At 44.1% G+C, this 21,641-nt stretch overlaps 2 protein-coding genes across 2 annotated transcripts in view; one reads left to right on the forward strand and one right to left on the reverse strand.

The window, feature by feature from the left end:
• LOC141094169 (uncharacterized) overlaps positions 1-21,641 on the reverse strand; it is a 347,923-nt gene that overhangs the window by 170,931 nt on the left and 155,351 nt on the right. The window lies entirely within an intron of this gene.
• The window catches only part of LOC141094186 (uncharacterized), an 82,180-nt gene that overhangs the window by 27,705 nt on the left and 32,834 nt on the right, over positions 1-21,641 (forward strand). Inside the window, exons 2-7 of the mRNA XM_073579944.1 lie at positions 300-449; positions 579-758; positions 842-965; positions 1,049-1,146; positions 1,345-1,435; positions 10,032-11,816. Of these exons, the coding sequence (XP_073436045.1) occupies positions 378-449; positions 579-758; positions 842-965; positions 1,049-1,146; positions 1,345-1,435; positions 10,032-11,816 (2,350 nt within the window). The 5' untranslated portion in view covers positions 300-377. The remainder of the gene's footprint in view (positions 1-299; positions 450-578; positions 759-841; positions 966-1,048; positions 1,147-1,344; positions 1,436-10,031; positions 11,817-21,641) is intronic.

Genomic DNA, 21,641 nt, shown 5'->3' on the forward strand with positions numbered 1-21,641 from the left:
TAAAAAATACCATTGCTGCTTGGGTCCCCACCGGTCTCTGTATTTCCTGGTCAATCCAAACGAACTTGTGTTTCCTACAGTGAATCAGTTGCCGTAGCAGTGAGTAACAAAGCCAGTGATTGGGAGCATGGAGGAGATGTCTTAGTCAACAATTCAACCTATGGTCCAGTTCATAAGACTAGAAAATACAACATCTACACGTTCTATCTCCTCATATGTTTCCCCTTATAATCTCCAGTAATTGTATTATTACAGAGGCTTTTTATGATATTACATCGTCTCATCTTCTTCTCATTTAGGTCTCTACAATATCGGATCCTCTCCGTAAATATCTTTCATATTTAGAAAAATTTTCGATTTACCCATCAAGGATCGATATGGACAGAGACAAGATGGCGGAGAGGATATTACACCTCACCCTAGAGATCCTCTTCCGTCTTACTGGAGAGGTGAGAGATTCTGATGACGTCACATTACTTCATTCTTATCTATGGGAATAACAGATGGACAGAACTGGAGAGGTGAGGACTCTGGAAATGTCTGTAGTGAGATTTATTAATGTGTCTCTCCATAACCAGGATTACACAGTAGTGAAGAAGACCTCTAGTGAGCGCTGTCAGGACCCTGTGTCTGAGGAATGGGGAAGACCCCTGAGTCCAATTACGGGGCCTTCACCTCACCCCCTGATACATGAAAACATCAATGACCAGAAGATCTTAGAACTCACCTACAAGATGATTGAGCTGCTGACTGGAGAGGTGACACTGCTGGGAATGCTGGGACATTGTACAGTAATGATATGAAGGGATTGGGGGGTTGACGGTATCATTGTATGTGTCAGGTTCCTATAAGGTGTCAGGATGTCGCTGTCTATTTCTCCATGGAGGAGTGGGAGCATTTAGAAGGACACAAAGATCTGTACAAGGACGTCATGATGGAGGTTCCCCAGCCCCTCACATCACCAGGTAATAGACAGGACTAAATACACACGGCCTATAATTATCTGTATGTAAAGAATGAATTCAGTCCCTGTATGTGTTTCCTCCAGATCTATCCAGTAAGAGGACAACACCAGAGAGATGTCCCCATCCTCTTCGTCCACAGGACTGTAAGCAAGAAGATCCCAATGTTCCTCAGGATCATCAGGTAGATGGAGAGAAGGTGTCATGAGATCTCCCCTATGATGTGTAGACGGCTGTGAAGGTCTTGTGCTCAGTCTTGTTTTATCCACCAGTATTATATGTTTTATACTTGTGTAATGAGAGCGGTGGAGATGGCAGGATTAGAGCTGATCATAGATGTGACTTCTCCATCTGTCTATGACTTTTACAATATTTGTTTCAGGGTGAAGATCTGACCCATATTAATACTACAGAGACATATGTGAGGGGTGATGAGTGGTGTAAAGAGGAGATTCCTACATATGACTACCCAGGTGAGTAGTAACCGCTAAATGCAAAGAAGTCACAGATTCTTCTCCGTCACCGGCTGTGGCTGCTTTATTGGTGGTGTAGTCCGGCCTTATCACAATCGTGTGATCACCATTTTGCCTCTAGACCATAACATTCTCCTCCATCCAAAATTGTTCAAATGACTTTGGGCATTGAAAGCCCTTTTCTATAGAAATTACAACCTGGAGGATCCACCTTCCCCCTGAGCTTAGAAGACGCTGACCGTTACCTGCCAAGATCTGTAAACTACAAAGTCAAATGACAGCGTACGTAGAATGTGCTGACAAGTTAGAAAATCACTTGAAGAAAAACAGTATGATTGGCCTGAGAAAGCGGAGGGTAATGATGCTGTTGGCTTCCTCGAATCCTGATATCTTATTGGATGAATCTACCTTCTCTCCCTTCTGTGCTGCTGAATGTGCTCATATGGTCCCTACAAGACCAGGTCCAGTCTTTCTGGCCAAACTTCACTTTTATGATCCACAACACTGACTGTGCAGAGATGGCCAAGTGTGAATTTCTGTACAATAACAACAGTTTCCCTTTATCCTGAGTTTTCAATTTTCTTTTAAAACTGACTATCTTCAAGTAGGATGACGATAAACTACATAAAACCATTAGGCTGTGTTCACACACAGCGTTTTTTTAGCGGTTTTTACCGTGGTTTTCACTATAAAACCGCTAAAAATAAGCTGCACAGTCATTTCTATGCATTTTGCACTTTTTGTGCACATTGATGCGTTTTTTACCGCGAAAAAAACGCATCGCGGTAAAAAACGCAGCATGCTCATTAATTTTGCGGATTTTTCCGCGGTTTTGGCTTCTCCCATGCGTTTAGAAACCGTTGCGGTAAAAAACGCATCAAAACCGCGCAAAAAACGTGTAAAAACCGCCGAGGAAAAATAGGTGCGGTTTCTGGGAAGGGATTCAGGTTTTTGTGCAGAAATTTTCTGCAACGTGTGCACTTAGCCTTACACCTGTGCCATGCTATATCTCTAAGCTGTGCGTGGCTGATGGCTGTAATATACATTTATTCACACTTGCAGGACATGCGTTGGCATGGCTCAAGCCTTGTTTTGATGGATTCACTTCACTTTCTCTACTCTTCTGGTCAGGACTCAAAGTAGCACCAATGAACCACCATAAATGAGTGCAGCTCCGGTTTAGTGTTGGAGTTCTCCCCTCATACATATGTTGTAGGAGATGTAACATACAATGAAAAAATGTCTTTTTCTTACAGGTTCATTCTGAATGATAGTTTGATTGTGGTGGGATTAGCATGCCTATGTGAGTCTGTAAGTCCTTTTTCGTTTTTGCGTTTGTTTTTCATTCCCCTTCTTTCCATAGCCATAATGTTTTTATTTTTCTATCAATATGGCCATGTGAGGGTTTGTTTTTTGCATGCCGAGTATTACTTTTGAACTACACCATTGGTTTTACTATATCGTGTACTCCAAAACGGGAAAAAAATTCCAAGTGCGGTGAAACTGCAAAAAAAGTGAAACTCCACAACTGTTTTTTGGATATTTTTTTACCATGTCCACCAAATGCTAAAATTGACCTGCCATTATGATTCTCCAGGTCATTACAAGTTCGTAGATACCAAACATGTATAGGTTGTTTTTTATTTAAATGGTGAAAAGAAATCTAAAGTTTGTTACATTTTTTTGTGATCTGGGGTTGGGTGAGGGCTTATTTTTTGCTCGCCGAGCTGACGTTTTTAGTGATACCATTTTTGTGCAGATATGATCTTTTGATCGCCCGTTATTGCATTTTAATGCAATCTTGCGGCTACCAAAAAACGTAATTCTGGTGTTTTGACTTTTTTTTTGCTACGATGTTTACCGATTGGCTTAATTCTTTTTATAGCTTAATAGATCAGGTGATTCTGGACGCGACAATACCAAATATGTGTATTTTTTATTGTTTTATTTTGAATGGGTCAAAGGGGGGGTGATTTGAACTTTTGTATCTTTTACACTGTGTTCCAAATTATTATGCAAAAAATATTTCCTCATATTTTCTCTAAATTACCTGTATGAATTGCAGTCATTGTTATTTTCCAGTCATCTACTATTCTAGTATAATTGCAATGTTTTTGAACAAACTGCCTATGAAAACAGTATATTTTTTAAAAATAATAAACACTCAAAATGCATGTTCCAAATTATTATGCACAGCAGAGTTTTCAACCTTTTTATTTTGAACAAAAAAATGGTCAATTGTGAAATTATAAGCATTATCAGCTTATTACAAAATGAAATCAAACAGTTTTCAAGTGAAAACGTTATTCTAGGTGATGTTACATTTGCACATAGGACCCCTTGTTCGAAAGAAGCTTCTGAACTCTCTCGTCCATTGAATTTGTCAGTTTTTGGATGGCTTGTGCTTCAATTGTTTTGCATGTGGACAGAATACCCTCCCAGAGCTGTTGCTTAGATGTGAACTGCCTCCCGCCATCATAGACACTCCTTTTGATGGTGCTCCAGAGGTTCTCAATGGGGTTGAGGTCAGGGGAAGATGGTGGCCACACCATAAGTTTGTCCTCTTTTATGCCCATAGCAGCCAGAGATGCAGATGTGTTATTTGCAGCATGAGACGGTGCATTATCATGCATGAAAATGATCTTGCTGCTGAAAGCACGGTTCTTCCTCTTGAACCATGGCAGGAAGTGCTGTTTTAGAAACTCCACATAGATTATGGAGTTCATCTTTACCCCTTCAGGGATCCTAAAGGGGCCAACAATCTCTCTCCCCATGATTCCAGCCCAAAACATTACTCCACCTCCTCCTTGTTGGCGCCTTAGCCGTGTTTTCATGGGGTGTCCATCAACCAGTCATCCTCCACTCCATCCATCTGGACCATCGAGCGTTGCACGGCACTCATCGGTGAACAAAACAGTTTGGAAGTCAGTCTTCATGTATCGTTTGGCCCACTGGAGCCGTTTCTGCTTGTGTGCAGTGGATAGAGGTGGTCGACAGGATGGCTTACGCACAGCTGCAAACCTCTGAAGGACCCTGCATCTTGTTGTTTGGGGGACATTGGAGGCACCAGCAGCTTCAAAAACTTGTCTGCTGCTATGACAAGGCATTTTTGCAGCTGCTCTTTTAACCTGACGCAATTACCTGTTGGAAAGAGTCCTCAATTTTTCTTTATCAGCACGCACACGTGTGTGCTGGGAATCAGCTACATACTTCTTGATTTTGCGATGATCACGATGAAGTGTCTTGGCAATGTTGATTGTAGTCATGCCTTGACCTAAATACGCCACAATTTCTTGCTTCTCAGCAGCCGACACATCCTTTTTCTTTCCCATTTTGGCAAAAAATGTAGGCTGCTTAATAATGTGGAACAGCCTTCTTAAGTAGTCTTGCCTTTATTTGGACACACCTGCCAAACTAATTTGTACAGGTATCTGCAATTGCTTTCAGTGATATAAAGAGCCCTGACACACCTCACCATCAATGAGTTTAAATGACAAAAAAAAAATTCTAACCTTATCACTCCTAAACGCTTTTTGCAGAATAATTTGGAACACAGTTTAATTTTTTTTATATTTTTAAAAACTTTTTTTTTTACTTTTTGCATGGTTCAATAGTCTCCATGGTAGACTAGAATCTGCAGTTGTCTGATCACCTCTGCTACACACAGGCGATGATCAAATTGCCTGTGTGTAGTAGACATGCTCACTTGCTATGAGCGCCGACCACATAGCATAGCAATCCGGCACTGACAACCATAGAGGTCTGCTGGAGACCCCTGGTTGTCATGCCCAGGGCTGCCATCAGGGCATTACTGCCCTTAGTTGCATATGGGGCCCGGTGAGAAGAGAGGGGCCTGGAGGCGATCCCTCCGTTTTTGCTTCTGCTCACCTGATACTAACCCAGTTTCTGTGAGGGAGCATGCAATTTCAAATTCTTAGTGGATAACCACACAGAGTCTCCTACCTTAAACATGGGTGCAGGTCTCCGGAACCTATCGGCTGATTTTTTTGTATCTCTTCTGTGACGTAAATAGCGTTTCCTTCAGAGTTTCCAGATTTTGTTTCATCATCTCCAACCTCTCATCTGCTGTAGGCATCGGAGCATCGATCGGGGATCTGGGAAAAAAACTATGATTATTACCCAGGTTGACAAAGAAGGGTGTTACCTTAGTAGATGCTCTCTGCAATTTATTGTAGGAGAACTGTGCTAGAGGAAGCAACTCCAACCAGTCATCCCGCTAGTGGCTGATATAGCACCGAAGATACTGCTTCAGAATCTGATTAGTCCGCTCCGTATGCCCATTAGTCTGAGGATGATCCGCTGAAGACAGACAGACATTGATACCAAGCACAGAACAAAATCCCTTCCAGAATCTGGAGGTAAACTGCACTCCCCGAACAAAGATGATTTAATCTGGAACTCCATGCAGTCGGAACACATTCTGAATGACCAGATCTACCATCTCCTTAGCTGAGGGAAGACCAGTACAAGGAATGAAGTGAGCAACTTTAGTAAGGTGATCTACTACAACCAGGATAGAATTCTTTCTCCCAGAGGTGGGCAATTCCACTATTAAGTCCATAGAAATAGACCACCAAGGGCGAAAAGGAATGGGTAGTGGTTGCAACAATCCAGTAGGTGATACACGAGGAGTCTTAAAGCGTGCACATACCTCACAAGAGCTTTTTCACATCCCTCAGACAGGTAGGCCACCAAAAGAATTGGCTCAGGAACTCTTGTGTCTTCTGTAAACCCCGATAACCACCCAACTTTGAGTCATGGACAAAGTTGAGGACCTGCAGCCTTACATCCAGCCGAACCTATAATCGTTGATCCCGGACCCTCATACTGTTCTTGAGAACCAAGTTCACATCATCAGTCGGGTTAGCAAGAAATGGGTCAGCGTCATAGGCCTCCTTAATAGTCTTCTAGAATTCTTTATTCTGGATGACTGACAAAGTTGGCATCCAACAAAATGGTCTTGGACGGGGCCCCAGGTACGGAATCCATGGCATGGATTCGGGACAAGGCATTCACTTTCCCTTTACTTGAATCTGGGCGGTACGAAATGACAAAATTGATTCAAAAATAAACTCCAACAAGCCTGATGTGGGGAAAGACATCTAGCAGATGTAAGAAATTCCAGATTGCTATGATCCATGAGCACAATGACTTATTGTGCTGTCCCCTGCAGATGGTGTTTCCATTCCTTAAATGCAGAGATAATGGCTAGAAGCTCTTGGTCAAGCACATCATAATTTTTCTCCGCAGCAAAAAGTCTATGAGAGAAAAAGGCACACAGATGTAACAGACCTTTCTCTCCTGTTCTTTGTGAGAGGATGGCCCCAAGAGCATAATCCAAAGCATCCACTTCCTTGATAAAAGGATGTACTGGGTTACGATGAATCAATACAGGTGCAGAAGTGAAACGGGACTTAAGACAATCTAAAGCCTCTTGAGCTTGTGTAGACCACAAGAAAGTCTTTTCGTTTTTAGTTAGTTGCATAATAGGTTGAACTAGCTCAGAGAAATTAAGAATAAATCGTCTATAAAAGTTAGCGAACCCGATAAAACGTTGTATCTCCTTGACATTCTAAGGGTATGTGCACACTTTGCGGTTTCTGCTGCGTTTCCGCAGCGGTTTTGGCTCTGCAGAAACGCAGCAGATTCTGCTGCGTTGTACAGTACCTTTATTTCCTATGGAAATAAAAAAAAAAGCTGTGCACATGCTGCATTTTTTTCCGCGCGGTTTTGCTGCGGTTTTCAAAACGCAGCATGTCAATTGTTTGGTGCAGAAACGCTGCAGTTTTACACCTCATCCATTATGAGGTGCAAAACCGCAGGGCAAAACCGCAGATAAACCGCAGGACTTCGTCCTGCGGATTTACCTGCGGTTTTCTCTACAAAATCCGCAGAGACAAAAAACTGTGTGCACATACCCTTAGGTGCGGGCCAATCAAGAAAACCTGGACCGTACTTGCCTCAATGTTAAGTCCCTGTGGTGAGTTGACATGACCCAGAAATTGGATCTCTGTGCAATGGAGCTCACATTTCTCAGGCTTGATGTAGAGATGATTCTCTTTCAGGCATCTTAAAAGTCTTAACATGCTCTTGATGTTCCTGCAATGAATTGAAAAAAATCAAAGTATCGTCCAGATAGATTACGACAAAATGATCTAACAGATCTCTAAAAATGTCATTTGCCAAGTGTTGGAAGGTTTCCGGAACGTTGCAGAGACCAAAAGGCATCACAAGATACTCAAAGTGCCCATAACGACATCTAAATTCATCCCCAGAGCGGATTCAAATCAGGTAATAAGCTCCTCAAAGATCTAACTTAAAGATGATGTTAGCATGTCGTACTCTTTCAAGCATTTCAGGAATTAGCGACAAAGGATAACAGTTCCGAATGGTTACCTTGTTGAGCTCCCAATAATCAATTCAGGGTCTAAGAGTTCCATCCTTCTTTTTTTTTTACAAAAAAGATGGGTGCTCCTGCCAGTGATGAGGAGGGACGAATGAATCCCTTGACCAGATTCTGATCAGTTTATTCCTTTAAGGTCTGGTATAACGATAAGAATGCAGTTTCAGCAGTAGTGCGATGATTAGGATCATCAAACAACATAGACATTGCAGCTAGAAAATCGTCTAAGTTATTCAAACGGGTGTCACGAGTCTCAATAAGCGGATTTGCCCAAGCGAGTGCTCATGAGGTAAGTACTATGATTATACATAGGACCTTGGATCGATCTGTACGAAAGTGGGCAGCATGCACATCAAAATACAAAACTATATTGATTAATAAACCCATGAAATTTGTAGGGGTCTCCATTAAACCGAAACGGCGGTAACTTGGGTGAGCTATTTGGCAGTGGCTGCCCCAGAGGTATAGGTGCCTGTGCTGTTATTTGATTACTTAACTCCTAAAGATCCTGTCTGAAACATGCCTCCCAGTTAGCAGCCTTGTTTTGCAGAGCCTCCATGTTCTCTTGTAAGGAGAACAACTGATCCAACTTTGCCTCATTTGTCATTATCCCAGCAGATTCCTTATAGGGCCTGAGGATCCTGCAATAATTATGAAGTTACTATTGAATTTGATGGCGTGGGATAAAATGAATCTATGACCAAAGTTGAGACAAACTGTATTAACAAATTAAAGAGTACAACATAAACTAACAGAGAAATTCCTGAAATTACAGCGAAGTTCAAACAGCACAAAACGGAAATGTCCAGCAATTATGCTAGCGGAGCGCGACCACCAATACAAGCAAGTCCAGAAATTATATGTGGCAAGAGTGCGACCTGCACTTATACATAGTAATATAGAAATATGCAAACAGTGAAGCCGACACCTTTCATGGAACTCCAGAAATATGAAGATGGTGAACAACAAGGAGACGGTTTTCCAGTGTACTTCGTTTACGGCTAAAAAAGTCCCGCTCAAGTCCAGCACCGCAGCATGCCCAGATACAGTCCAGGAATTAATGCTCAGATAACAATAATGACAAAAAAGTCTTACAGACAACAGCAGTACCAGAGATGTGTAGCTCCTCTATTTAGAAGTCTGGACAATAGGTAAGCACAGCCAGGATCAAGAAGCAGCACATAGGACTGAAGGCAGCTGGAAGTGATGAGGCAGAACACAGAGTAAACGAGCAGCAGTAGGAATTCCAGAAGAAGTCAGGAGGAAATTCAGAAGCCACCAGCTTCAAAATACTCAGGCAAGGAGTCTTTCCTGACCCGGACTTAAATAACACGACAGATAGGAAGTTTAAGGACAGGGCGAAGTACCATAGTCCATCTTGGATGAGGGCAAAATGGGTTCCATGGAATATCCGGAACCCTTACAAGAAGCTCTAATAAGACAAAATGTTAGAAAACCACAGAAGTAGAAATCCCCATAAAGTGACTCTATTTTGGACAGTATAACTCTGTGAATTGGTCTATAGAAGTAGTGACTATTTTGCGTCCACAGGCACTTCCCAGTAGTAAACATGCAGTGGATGTTGGAGGGTAAAAATTGCAAATATGACATTTTATTACCCGGCACATAGTGCTCAGATTGTGCTGCAAGAGACACACACAGGAAACTAAGTGGGTTCTTCTTATTACAGCAATGCCAAATACATTGATGCTAAATGTGGTTTGGGCACACTGCAAGGCTCAGAAGCAAGGGGGGAAATTTGACTTTGGGAGAGCGGATATTGGTGGATTGGTTTATGGAATCCATGTTGCTTTTCAAGAGCCTTTGAGCCACTAATGTGTAAACCTCTATTTTTCCATTGAAAGGTGGAACTGAGTGGGAACTTGTTTTTTGTAAGCCGAGTGGAACTTTTTTGGTATTATTTTTGCCTACATAACATTGTTTGGTGGCTTTTTATTCCATATTTGTGAGGCAGAATGGACAACAGTTGAACACCACACTCTTCTTGTTCATGCTATTAGGTTTTCTATTAGACTGTGAACTGTTATTGTCTTGGTGAATAATTCAACTTTTTTACATAACTTGCCGTTTTTACTGACAGTTTAAGCAGAAATATTAAAAAACAAAATTCAAGGATATTTTTTCTAAAATAATAATTGATTTTATTCTTAGCAGATTTATTACCAAATGACTGTACCAGGAGATCAGAGGGACAGCTGACATCTTCAGTTTTTAAATCAGATGATCTAAAGATCCCACAGGATACAACTGAAGTGACTGCGATTTCTCCAGATATACCATCATCCCTTCACAGCAAAGATCTGTCACCTGATCCTTTGAAACATGTCCTGTCTTCTGGTTCATTACTAACTACTAAGGAAAATCATAGTTGCAAAATAAGCATTAAAAAACAAACTACTACTAAGGCAAAGAAGCCATTATCACATTCAGAATATGTAAATAGTTTTCCCCTTGAAAAGTCTTTCATTAAAGATCAAAAAATTCACAAAGTAGAGAATAGACTTTCATGTTCCAAGTGTGGGAAATGTTTTAACCAAAAATTAGATTTGGTTAAGCATCAGAAAAATCACACAATTGAAAAGCCATTTTCATGTTCCGAATGTGGAAAATATTTTAACCAGAAATCAGATTTGGTAAAGCATCAGATAATTCACACAGGGGAGAAGCCTTTTTCATGTTCAGAATGTGGGAAATGTTTTTACCAGAAAGCAGATTTGGTTAAGCACCAGATAACCCACACAGGGGAGAAGCCTTTTTCATGTTCAGAATGTGGGAAATGTTTTACCCGAAAATCATCTTTGGTTAGTCACCAGAGAAGTCACACAGGGGAGAAGCCATTTTCATGTTCAGAATGTGGGAAATGTTTTAAAGAAAAATCATATTTGAATATTCACAGGAGATATCACACAGGGGAAAAGCCTTTTTCCTGTTCAGAATGTGGGAAATGTTTTCACCAGAAATCAGATTTGGTTAAGCACCAGAGAAAGCACACAGGGGAGAAGCCTTTTTCCTGTTCAGAATGTGGGAAATGTTTTACAGATAAATCATCTCTTATCAAACATAAGAAATCTCACACAGGGGAGAAGCCTTTTTCATGTTCAGAATGTGGGAAATGTTTTAAACAAAAAACACATTTGGTTAGCCACCAGAGACTTCACACAGGGGAGAAGCCTTTTCCATGTTCAGAATGTGGGAAATGTTTTATCCTAAAATCAGCTTTGGTTAGTCACCAGAGAAGTCACACAGGGGAGAAGCCATTTTCATGTTCAGAATGTGGGAAAGGTTTTAAAGAAAAATTATGTTTGAATATGCACAGGAGAAGTCACACAGGGGAGAAGCCTTTTTCCTGTTCAGAATGTGGGAAAAGTTTTTACCAGAAATCAGATTTGGTTAAGCACCAGAGAAATCACACAGGGGAGAAGCCTTTTTCCTGTTCAGAATGTGGGAAATGTTTTACAGATAAATCAAATCTTATCAAACATCAGATAACTCACACAGGGGAGAAGCCTTTTTCTTGTTCAGAATGTGGGAAATGTTTTAGACAAAAATCATATTTGGTTACCCACCAGAGAATTCACACAGGGGAGAAGCCTTTTTCATGTTTGGAATGTGGGAAATGTTTTAACCACAAATCAGATTTGGTTACCCACCAGAGAATTCACACAGGGGAGAAGCCTTTTTCCTGTTCAGAATGTGGGAAATGTTTTACAGATAAATCAAATCTTATCACACATCAGATAACTCACACAGGGGAGAAGCCTTTTTCCTGTTCAGAATGTGGGAAATGTTTTTGCCAGAAATCAGGTTGTGTTAGGCACCAGAGAACTCACACAGGGGAGAAGCCTTTTTCCTGTTCAAAATGTGGAAAATGTTTTACAGATAAATCAAATCTTATCACACATCAGATAACTCACACAGGGGAGAAGCCTTTTTCATGTTCTTAATGTGGGAAATGTCTTAAATGAAAATAAACTCTTTAAAAACATGTTGGAAATGAATTAACCGAAAATTTTATTTTCTTAAAGTGGTTGCGCACTGTTATGGCAACCTCTTGTCATTTCTCATGTTTGGCTTTGTTACAATAAGGAAAACTCATACTCGCCTTCCGTGCCGATGCTGTTCCAGTGGTGTCAGCAATCACGTTCCCTGGACTCATATCAGGTTGTTCCATCACACGAGCCCTGCGCACAATCAGGTTTGGCTTCACTGTCTCACCTTCGGACATTTTGAACATCAACAGGAAGCCAGGGCTACGACTTCTCTACCTTTCCTCTTATTGTTCAATTTGTCCGAAGGTGATAACAGTGACACCAGTGCTAATTGGACACAGGGGTCACATGACACAAACACAAGTGCTGAAACCCTGCTGGCATGGAAGGTTAATACAAGCGTTTTTATTTTAACAGGACCATTACATAAGGTGTTAGGAATCTGAGTTCTGCCATACATATGCAGAAACCCAGGTCCTCACATTTATCTCCAGAGGCTAAGTCCTTTGTGCCAGCTTCTGAGCATGCTCACAGGACGAGCTCCTATTGGAGTTCGGGAGTCAGGTGCTCAGGTCCTGCTCTGAATCCTATTGGCTCCTATTGGAGCTCTGGAGATTTCCGGCAGGTCCCGTACGCTATAAAAAGCGCGCATGGCTATTCCGCCATGCGCTAGTATAGTCATACTTGCTGCTGTATGTTTGTTGATGGATGCATGGACTGGTGAATGACTCATTTGAAACCCCCATTCCTTGGTTATTACGAATGTGTGAGAGATTTAGAGCCAGTACTAGCGCCAGCGTGCCTTTTGCTCCAGAGCTCAGCAGCTAGCGTCAGCTTGCGCCTGCTTGACAGCGGCGTTTCTTCAGCGGCTTAGTTATCGCCGCGCTGCAGTTGCAGCACTAGGTGCGTTCACACGTGCAACGCCCTATTTTCCAGACGTAGGTCTAGACGGAGTTGGTGCCGTCAGCTAGGGCCACTCCTGTGACCAGATACCGCGTTTGTGTCGCTGATCTCCTGTGACATTTAAACAGACTCCGCGTTATTGCACATGTGTATATGCTTGCTGCTCTGTGAGTGTAACAGAGTTTGTGTATGCTTGCAGCTTTGTGTGTGCAACAGAGTTTGTGTATGCTTGCAGCTCTGTGTGTGCAACAGAGCTTGTGCATGCTTGCAGCTCTGTGAGTGAAACAGAGCTTGCTCCAGCATTATCTGTTCATGTGCTTATCCTTGCAGCTCTGTGAGTGCAACAGAGCTTGCTCAGTGTACCTGGGTGAAGTCTGAACCATGTGCACTCTACCGCCAGATATCTTCTGCCGCCTCCTAGCAGCGGTCTTACCATCTACCGCACGGTGGACCCCGAGCGATGAACGCACTTTATTTTATTTAGTGCGTTTCACCACTCCTAACATTATACTAGCGCCAGGGTCTGGCTAGTGATGGCAGAACAGCAGCAGCTCCTGCAGTGCATTAAGCAGCTTGGCGACCGGGTGGCCGCCCTTGAGAAGTCTCTCTCTGCTGCTCAAGCCACTGATGCTGCTGTCCAGGCCTTAGCCGATGCGGTAACGCGTCTGTCCGTGTCCACCCTTGCGCCGACAGTTACCCGCCTCCCGTTGCCCGATAAGTTTTCCGGCGATGGCACCTCCTGCAGGGGTTTTATCAGCCAGTGCTCAATCCATCTGGAGCTGCTGGCTGAACAATTCCCTTCAGAACGGGCCAAGGTGGCATTTATTATATCCCTACTGTTGGGCAAGGCTCTGGAATGGGCTATGCCTTTGTGGGAGCGTGGCGATCCGGATATTTGGACCGCAGCACACATGCTTATGTCTATCAAGCAGGTGTTCCTCGGTCCTCGGGTCACGCATGACACCTCTCTACAACTACTCGCACTCACTCAGGGATCCCTCTCTGTGAGCCAGTATGCCGTATGTTTTCGGACACTGGCGTCCGAGTTGGAGTGGTCTGATAGGGCCCTCATCCCTGTATTTTGGAGGGGATTAGCGGAGCATGTCAAGGATGCTCTCTCTACAAGAGAGATCCCTACTAGTCTGGAGGAGTTAATATCGATCTCACGCATTGACCTCCGTTTTTCTGAGCGCAGTTTGGAGCGTGCCCACTCCAAACGGAGAGGTACTCCGGCTCCCGTATTTTTTCTGTCTCTGGAATTGCCTGAACCAGAGGTTCTATCCCCAGAGCCCATGGAGGTGTCTCGTGCCACATTTAATACACCTTCGGCTCAGGAGTCCGTTTGCGGTTGTCACCGTTTACACGCTGCTTCCCAGGAAGACAGCGCCCCGCAATGCTCGGATTCCGTGCCGGACGACGAGACCTTTGTCCCTCCTCATCTCCGGCCTAAGATTCTCACGTGGGCACACGCGTCCAATGCGCACAATCATCGTGGATATATGTAAACCACGAAGCTGTTGGCTGGTGCGTATTGGTGGCCACACAGGGCTCGGGACGTTAAGAGGTACATTCAGGCATGCACCTCATGTGCTCGGCATAGCCTTCCTAGGCAGAGTGTGGCGACGACCGTCGACACACAGCGGCGTCCCACTGTCACTCCCGCTCCTGCCATCTCCCAGGTGTCCCTTCTGAGACCTGGTGATCTTGCCTCCACCGATGCCTTCCACGTGTCCCGGGTAATCATGCCACCTACCAGGACACCAGCCTCGCCTTCGGACGAGTCTAAGACCTACGCCACTGTGGGGCACAGGCTTGTGGGTCGGAAGGCTCGGGGGGGGGGGGGCCTTAGGAGGGGGGGTAATGTTAGGAATCTGAGTTCTGCCATACATATGCAGAAACCCAGGTCCTCACATTTATCTCCAGAGGCTAAGTCCTTTGTGACAGCTTCTGAGCATGCTCACAGGACGAGCTCCTATTGGAGTTCGGGAGTCAGGTGCTCAGGTCCTGCTCTGAATCCTATTGGCTCCTATTGGAGCTCTGGAGATTTCCGGCAGGTCCCGTATGCTATAAAAAGCGCGCATGGCTATTCCGCCATGCGCTAGTATAGTCTTACTTGCTGCTGTATGTTTGTTGATGGATGCATGGACTGGTGACTGACTCATTTGAAACCCCCTCATTCCTTGGTTATTACGAATGTGTGAGAGATTGAGATAGAGCCAGTACTAGCGCCAGCGCGCCTTTTGCTCCAGCGCTCAGCAGCTTATTGTCAGCTTGTGCCTGCTTGACAGCGGCGTTTCTTCAGCGGCTTAGTTATCGCTGCGCTGCAGTTGCAGCACTAGGTGCGTTCACACGTGCAACGCCCTATTTTCCAGACTGAGTTGGTGCCGTCAGCTAGGGCCACTCCTGTGACCAGATACCGCGTCTGTGTCGCTGATCTGTGACATTTAAACAGACTCAGCGTTATTGCACATGTGTATATGCTTGCTGCTCTGTGAGTGTAACAGAGTTTGTGTATGCTTGCAGCTTTGTGTGTGCAACAGAGCTTGTGAATGCTTGCAGCTCTGTGAGTGAAACAGCTTGCTCCAGCATTATCTGTTCATGTGCTTATCCTTGCAGCTCTGTGAGTGCAACAGAGCTTGCTCAGTGCACCTGGGTGAAGTCTGAACCCTGTGCACTCTACCGCCAGATATCTTCTGCCACCTCCTAGCAGCGGTCTTACCATCTACCGCACGGTGAACGCACTTTATTTATAATTTTATTTAGTGCGTTCCACCACTCCTAACATAAGGAATGAGAAGGGGTAGTCCAGGTAGTAGACAAACCCTTTAGGCTATATGCACATGTAGTTTGAAGTGCTGCGGATTTTGAAAAATCTGCAGGTCAAAAGACCTGCGGATTAGCCTGCGATTTAGCCCTGCGGTTTCACACCTCACAAAGGAGAAGGTGTGAAACCGTAGCGGATTCTGCACAAAGAATTGACATGCTGCAGATTGTAACCCGCAGCGAATCCACGTGGAAAAATCCGCAGCATGTCCACAGCATTTTTGGTTTTACCATTGCAAAGAATGGTACTGTACAGTACAGTACAACGCAGCAGAAACTGCTGCGGACCCGCAGAGCCAGAGATGCTGCGGATCGGCAGCAGAATCTGCAACGTGTGCACATAGCCTCAAACGTAAAAAATCCCACACGAGGTGTATGGAGCTTAGCCGCGTGTGTACGGAGCGGAGCCGCGTGTGTATGAGGTGTACGGAGCGGAGCCGTGTGTGTATGGAGTGGAACCGCGTGTGTACGAGGTGTACGGAGCGGAGCCTTGTGTGTACGAGGTGTACGGAGCGGAACCTTGTGTGTACGAGGTGTATGGAGCGGAGCCGCGTGTGTACGAGGTGTGCGAAGCGGAGCCGCCTGTGTATGGGGTGTACGGAACGGAGCCGTATGTATGAGGTGTACGGAGCGGAGCCACGCGTGTATGAGGTGTATGGAGCGGAGTCGTGTGTGTATGTTGTGGAGTCGTGTGTGTACGAGGTGTATGGAGCAGAGCTGTGCGTGTACGAGGTATACGGAGCGGAACCGCGTGTGTACGATGTGTACGGAGCGGAACTGCATGTGTACGAGGTGTATGTAATGGAGCCGCATGTGTACGAGGTGTACAGAGTGGAGCCGTGTGTGCGTTCTGTAGAAAACAGCATTCAATGCCCAAAGTAATTTTATAGACTGGTGTCACTTTTGGTTATTTTCTGTCATGTAGACCCCGCAAAGTCACTTCAAATTAAATGTGATTTGGTCCCTAAAAATGGTTTTGTAAATGTTTTTGATAAAATGAGAAATCTCTGGTCAACTTTTAATGCTTCTAACTTCCTAACAAAATAAATAATGTTTCCAAAATTTTGCTGATGTAAAGTAGACATGTGGGAAATGTTATTTATTAAGTATTTTGTGTTACATAGTTCTCTGATTTAAGGACATACCACCAGAGGGAGCCCAGAAAGAGAATTCACAACAGTACCCTCCCCCTTGAGGAGGGGTCACCGAACCCTCATCCATGCCACCAGGCCGGTCAGGATGGACCCGGTGAAAAGCACGAACCAATCTCTCGGCATGAATGTCAGAAGCAGAGACCCAAGAATTATGCTCCTGGCCTTAACCCTTCCACTTGACCAAGTACTGGAGTCTCCGTCTAGCCAAATGAGAATCCAATATCTTCTCTACCTCATACTCCAAATTACCTTTAACCAATACAGGGTCAGGAGGTGCCGCCATGGGAACTACTGGCTCCACAAATCTCTTCAACACAGATTTATGAAAAACGTTATGAATCTTAAACGTAACTGTAAGGCCCATACGGAAAGAAACGGGGTTAAGGATTTCCAAAATCGTATAAGGTCCAATGAATCTTGGCTTGAATTTTGGAGGCGCAACCTTCATAGGAATATTTTTTGAAGACAACCAAACCATATCACCCACTTTAAACTGGGGACCAATGGTCCTATGCCTGTTGGAAAACCGTTGGGCCTTTTCCTGAGAGTGGGACAACTTATCCACTGCTTGGTCCCAAATCTGCTGCATTCTCTCTACCACAGAATCCACACTTGGGCAGGCCAAAGATTCCACCTGCCCTGAAGAAAATTGAGGAAGAAACCCAAAGTTACAGAAAAAAGGCGACATCAAAGTGGCAGAACTAGCCCTATTTAGCGCGAATTCGGCCAAGGGCAAAAATGAGACCCAGTCATCTTGATCAGCAGATATGAAACATCTCAAATAGGATTCCAAAGTCTGGTTTGTTCTCTCAGTCTGCCCATTGGTCTGAGGTTGAAATGCAGAGTAGAAAGATAACTGAATTCCCAGTTTGGAACAAAAAGCTCTCCAAAACCTGGAAACAAACTGGACTCTGTCTGACACAATGTTCTCAGGAATCCCATGCAAACGAACCACCTGTTGTAAAAACAAGGGCACAAACTCAGAAGAAGATGGCAACTTTGGGAGTGGTACAAGATGGACCATCTTAGAAAATCTATCACATATCACCCAGATAACAGTCATTCTCTGAGAGACAGGAAGATCAGAAATAAAATCCATTGAGATATGGGTCCATGGCCTCCTGGGCACCGGCAGAAGCATCAACAAACCCACTAGAACAGGGCTTGGACCGAGAACAAGTCCCACAGGACTACAAAATTCCTGACATCACGAGAAAAGGCAGGCTACCAAAAAGACCGACTCACCAAATCTCTGGTACCAAAAATACCTGGATGACCAGCCAACGCGGAGCAATGAATTTCAGACATTACTCTTTTCCTCCACTGGTCAGGGACATACAATTTTCCAATATGGCAACGTTCAGGTTTGTCCTCCTGAAATTCCTCCAGGGCACATCTCAAATCGGGTGAGATGGCGGAAAGAGCTAGACCCTCATTTAGAATGGTAGTAGGCTCAGTCACATCAAGAGAATCCGCAAATAAACTCCTAGAAAGGTCATCCACCTTAACATTCTTAGTGCCCGGAAGAAAGGAGACCACAAAATTAAAACGCGTGAAAAACAAGGCCCACCTAGCCTGTCTAGGTTTCAAGCATTTGGCTGATTCAAGATAAATCAAATTCTTATGGTCGGTGAGGACCACAACTTGATGTCTAGCTCCCTCCGACCAATGTCTCCACTCTTCAAATGCCCATTTCATGACCAACAGTTCCCGATTCCCCATGTCATAGTTACATTCCGATGGGGAAAATTTTCGAGAAAAGAAGGCACAGGGATTCATCTTAGAAGTCACCGGATCTCTTTGAGACAAAACGGCTCCTGCACCAATCTCAGAAGCATCTACCTCCACCTGAAATGGGAGTGAGACATCAGGTTGCCGTAGAACCGGAGCAGAAGTGAATCTCCGCTTAAGCTCCTGAACTGCCGAGACCAATTCACCACATCAGCGCCCTTTTTGGTCAAATCAGTCAGTGGTTTAACGATACCAGAAAAATTACTTATAAATTTATGGTAGAAATTAGCAAAACCCAAAAGCTTCTGAAGAGCATTCAAAGAAGTGGGCTGAACCCAATCATAAATGGCCTGTACCTTGGCCGGGTCCATTTCAATTGTACACGGGGACAAAATGAATCCCAAAAATGAAATCCTCTGGTCACAAAAGAGACACTTCGATCCCTTAACATAGTATTTTTCCTCAAAATCCGGAACACAGTCCGGACATGTTCCACATGAGAATCCCAATCCCTGGAAAAGATCAAAATATCATCCAGATAAATGATCAAAAACTTATCCACAAAGTCCCGGAAAATATCGTTCATAAAACATTGGAAGACAGAAGGGGCATTAGTGAGCCCAAAAGGCATCACCAGGTACTCAAAATGTCCCTCCGCGATATTAATCGCCGTCTTCCATTCATCCCCGTGCTTGATGCGAATAAGATTATACGCCCCCCTGAGGTCAAGTTTGGTAAACCAACAGGCACTTTTAACTCTGGAAAATACATCAGAAATCAGGGGTAACGGGTACTGATATTTAACAGTGATTTTGTTAAGGGAACGATAGTCAATACATGGCCTTAATAAGCCAACTTTCTTGGCCACAAAAAAAACCCCAGCACCTAAAGGTGAAGAGGATGGTCTAATATGACCCTTCTCCAATGACTCCTTGATATAAGATCGCATAGCATCATGTTCGGGTACCGATCAGTTGAAAAGCCGACCCTTGGGAAATTTACACCCGGGCATTAACTCAATTGCACAGTTATAACTCCTATGAGGAGGCAAAGACGCAGACTTACTCACTAAATACATCAGAAAAATCAGCCAAATAGTCAGGAATATCCTGAGACTGGGGAGAGGTGGAGAAAACAGGGGTGTCACTAAGAACACATTGACAACCCCAACTCACCACAGACAGATTTCCAATCCAAAACAGGATTATGGGTTTGCAACCAAGGAAAACCTCATTTAGGGCAGACAGAAATAGTATGAGAGGTGTCCCCACAGAAAAAACAACTTATTACGCCTTCTGACCTTGCGCCCTAGACAAAACCCTATCGCATTGCATGGGTTCAGAAATTCGTTCGAAAGGCGGCAATGCCTCTTGTGTTGTTTTACGTTCACGTAAACGCCGATCAATTTGAATGGCCAATGACATAGAGTCGTCCAGACCAGAGGGGACAGGAAATCCCACCATAACATCTTTTATGGTTTCTGCCAAACCCTTCCGAAAGAGAGCTGCTAAGGCATCGTCATTCCATTTAGTAAGGACCGCCCACTTTCAGAATTTTTTACAATATAACTCTGCAGAATCCTGACACTGGTTCAATGCCAATAAGGTTTTTTCAGCTTGATCAGTAGCATTAGGTTCATCATACAACAACCCCAGGGCTTGAAAAAAATGCGCCCAAATTAGCCACAATAGGATCTCCGGGTGTCAAAGAAAAGGCCCAATCCTGGGGATCGCCGCGCAGCAGGGAGATGACAATCTTAACCTGCTGCACAGAGCTCCCCGATGAGTTAGGTTTCAAAGCAAAAAATAGTTTACAATTATTCTTAAAATTCAAAAATTTAGACCAATCCCCAGAAAACACATCAGGAGTAGGAATTTTTGGTTCAACAGCAGACGATTGAGCGAGATAGGCAGAAATTCCCCGCACTTCTGCAGCGAGCTGCTCAACACGATCAGACAATTGCTTAGTCTCCATTTAGACAAAAAATATCCTCCTACAGCCCCAGAAAAAAAGAGGAAAAAATATACGAAAAAAAAATTCTGACACTTTTTTTTTTCCAATTCTTTCCTTCTTTAGAGTACCCTAGAGTCTACAGTAAGGCTGGTGATTCTGTTATGAATGGGTCACCGAGGAGGATAGCAGGACCAAGCTAAGCCACCAGAAAACCAGAGAGGTTGGTAACTAGGTGGATTGCGGAGCCCTGATCCTATCCACATAACTAGCAGTAGCCGTGGAGCGTACCTACAATGCCCTAGATGCCTCGGCACAGCCGGAGGACTAACTAAGCCTAAAGCAAGAAAGGTGAAATCTAAACGGCCCCGGAGCAGGCCCCAAAGGAATAGATAGCCCCCAAACATATATTGTTGGTGAGACAAGATGAAACACAAATGCAGGCAGAGAAATAGACTGAGCAAATGATGGGGCCCAAACTGACTAGACAGGACAGGAAAGAAAAGACACTGTCTGCAATCACGCAAAAAACCCTGAAAAATCCAACACGTCTGATGCACAAAAAACACTGAAGTCACACGACTTCGCCCCCACTATATCAGCACTCCGGTATATACTGGAAGCAAAACAAAATGAGTCCTATATAACAGGGGACAGAACAAACTGACACAAGCAGTAACATATGGGCGGTGATCCAGCACAGCCCCAGCAGGAGCAAGCTGACCCGCACAAAGCAGAGATAGACAAAACCAGATCAAATGCAAAAGATTAGCAAATGAACCACTTAGCTGAACCATGCAGGAACAGAGCAGGAGACATCAGACCTCAGAAGACTCATTAAGGAAATCACAAGCAGGGATGGAAGGAAATCTGCTGTCTTAAATACTCCAGTCTATAACCCCAGATCTCCAATCGTCCTCATCATTATCAGGTGGCAGGCCTCTGTCAATCTGACCAGCTCTACTACCTCCAGTAACCACCAGAGGAAGCCCAGAAAGAGAACTCACAACACCTCTGTCAATCGGACCAGCTCCACTACCTACAGTAACCACCAGAGGGAGCCCAGAAAGAGAATTCACAACAGTCCAGCCATCTTGAGGGAATGGGGATGGATAAAGGCTGCATGAGGTAGTCACCAGCTAGTTTCTATATTGTTGGGTGCAGTGGACTTTGATAAAGGATAGATAGTGAATGGGTTACATACACACACA

This window comes from Dendrobates tinctorius, unplaced genomic scaffold (genome assembly GCF_039654945.1).
Source record: "Dendrobates tinctorius isolate UK_male_01 unplaced genomic scaffold, ASM3965494v1 ptg000063l, whole genome shotgun sequence".
In the NCBI taxonomy this organism is placed as follows: Eukaryota; Metazoa; Chordata; class Amphibia; order Anura; family Dendrobatidae; genus Dendrobates; species Dendrobates tinctorius.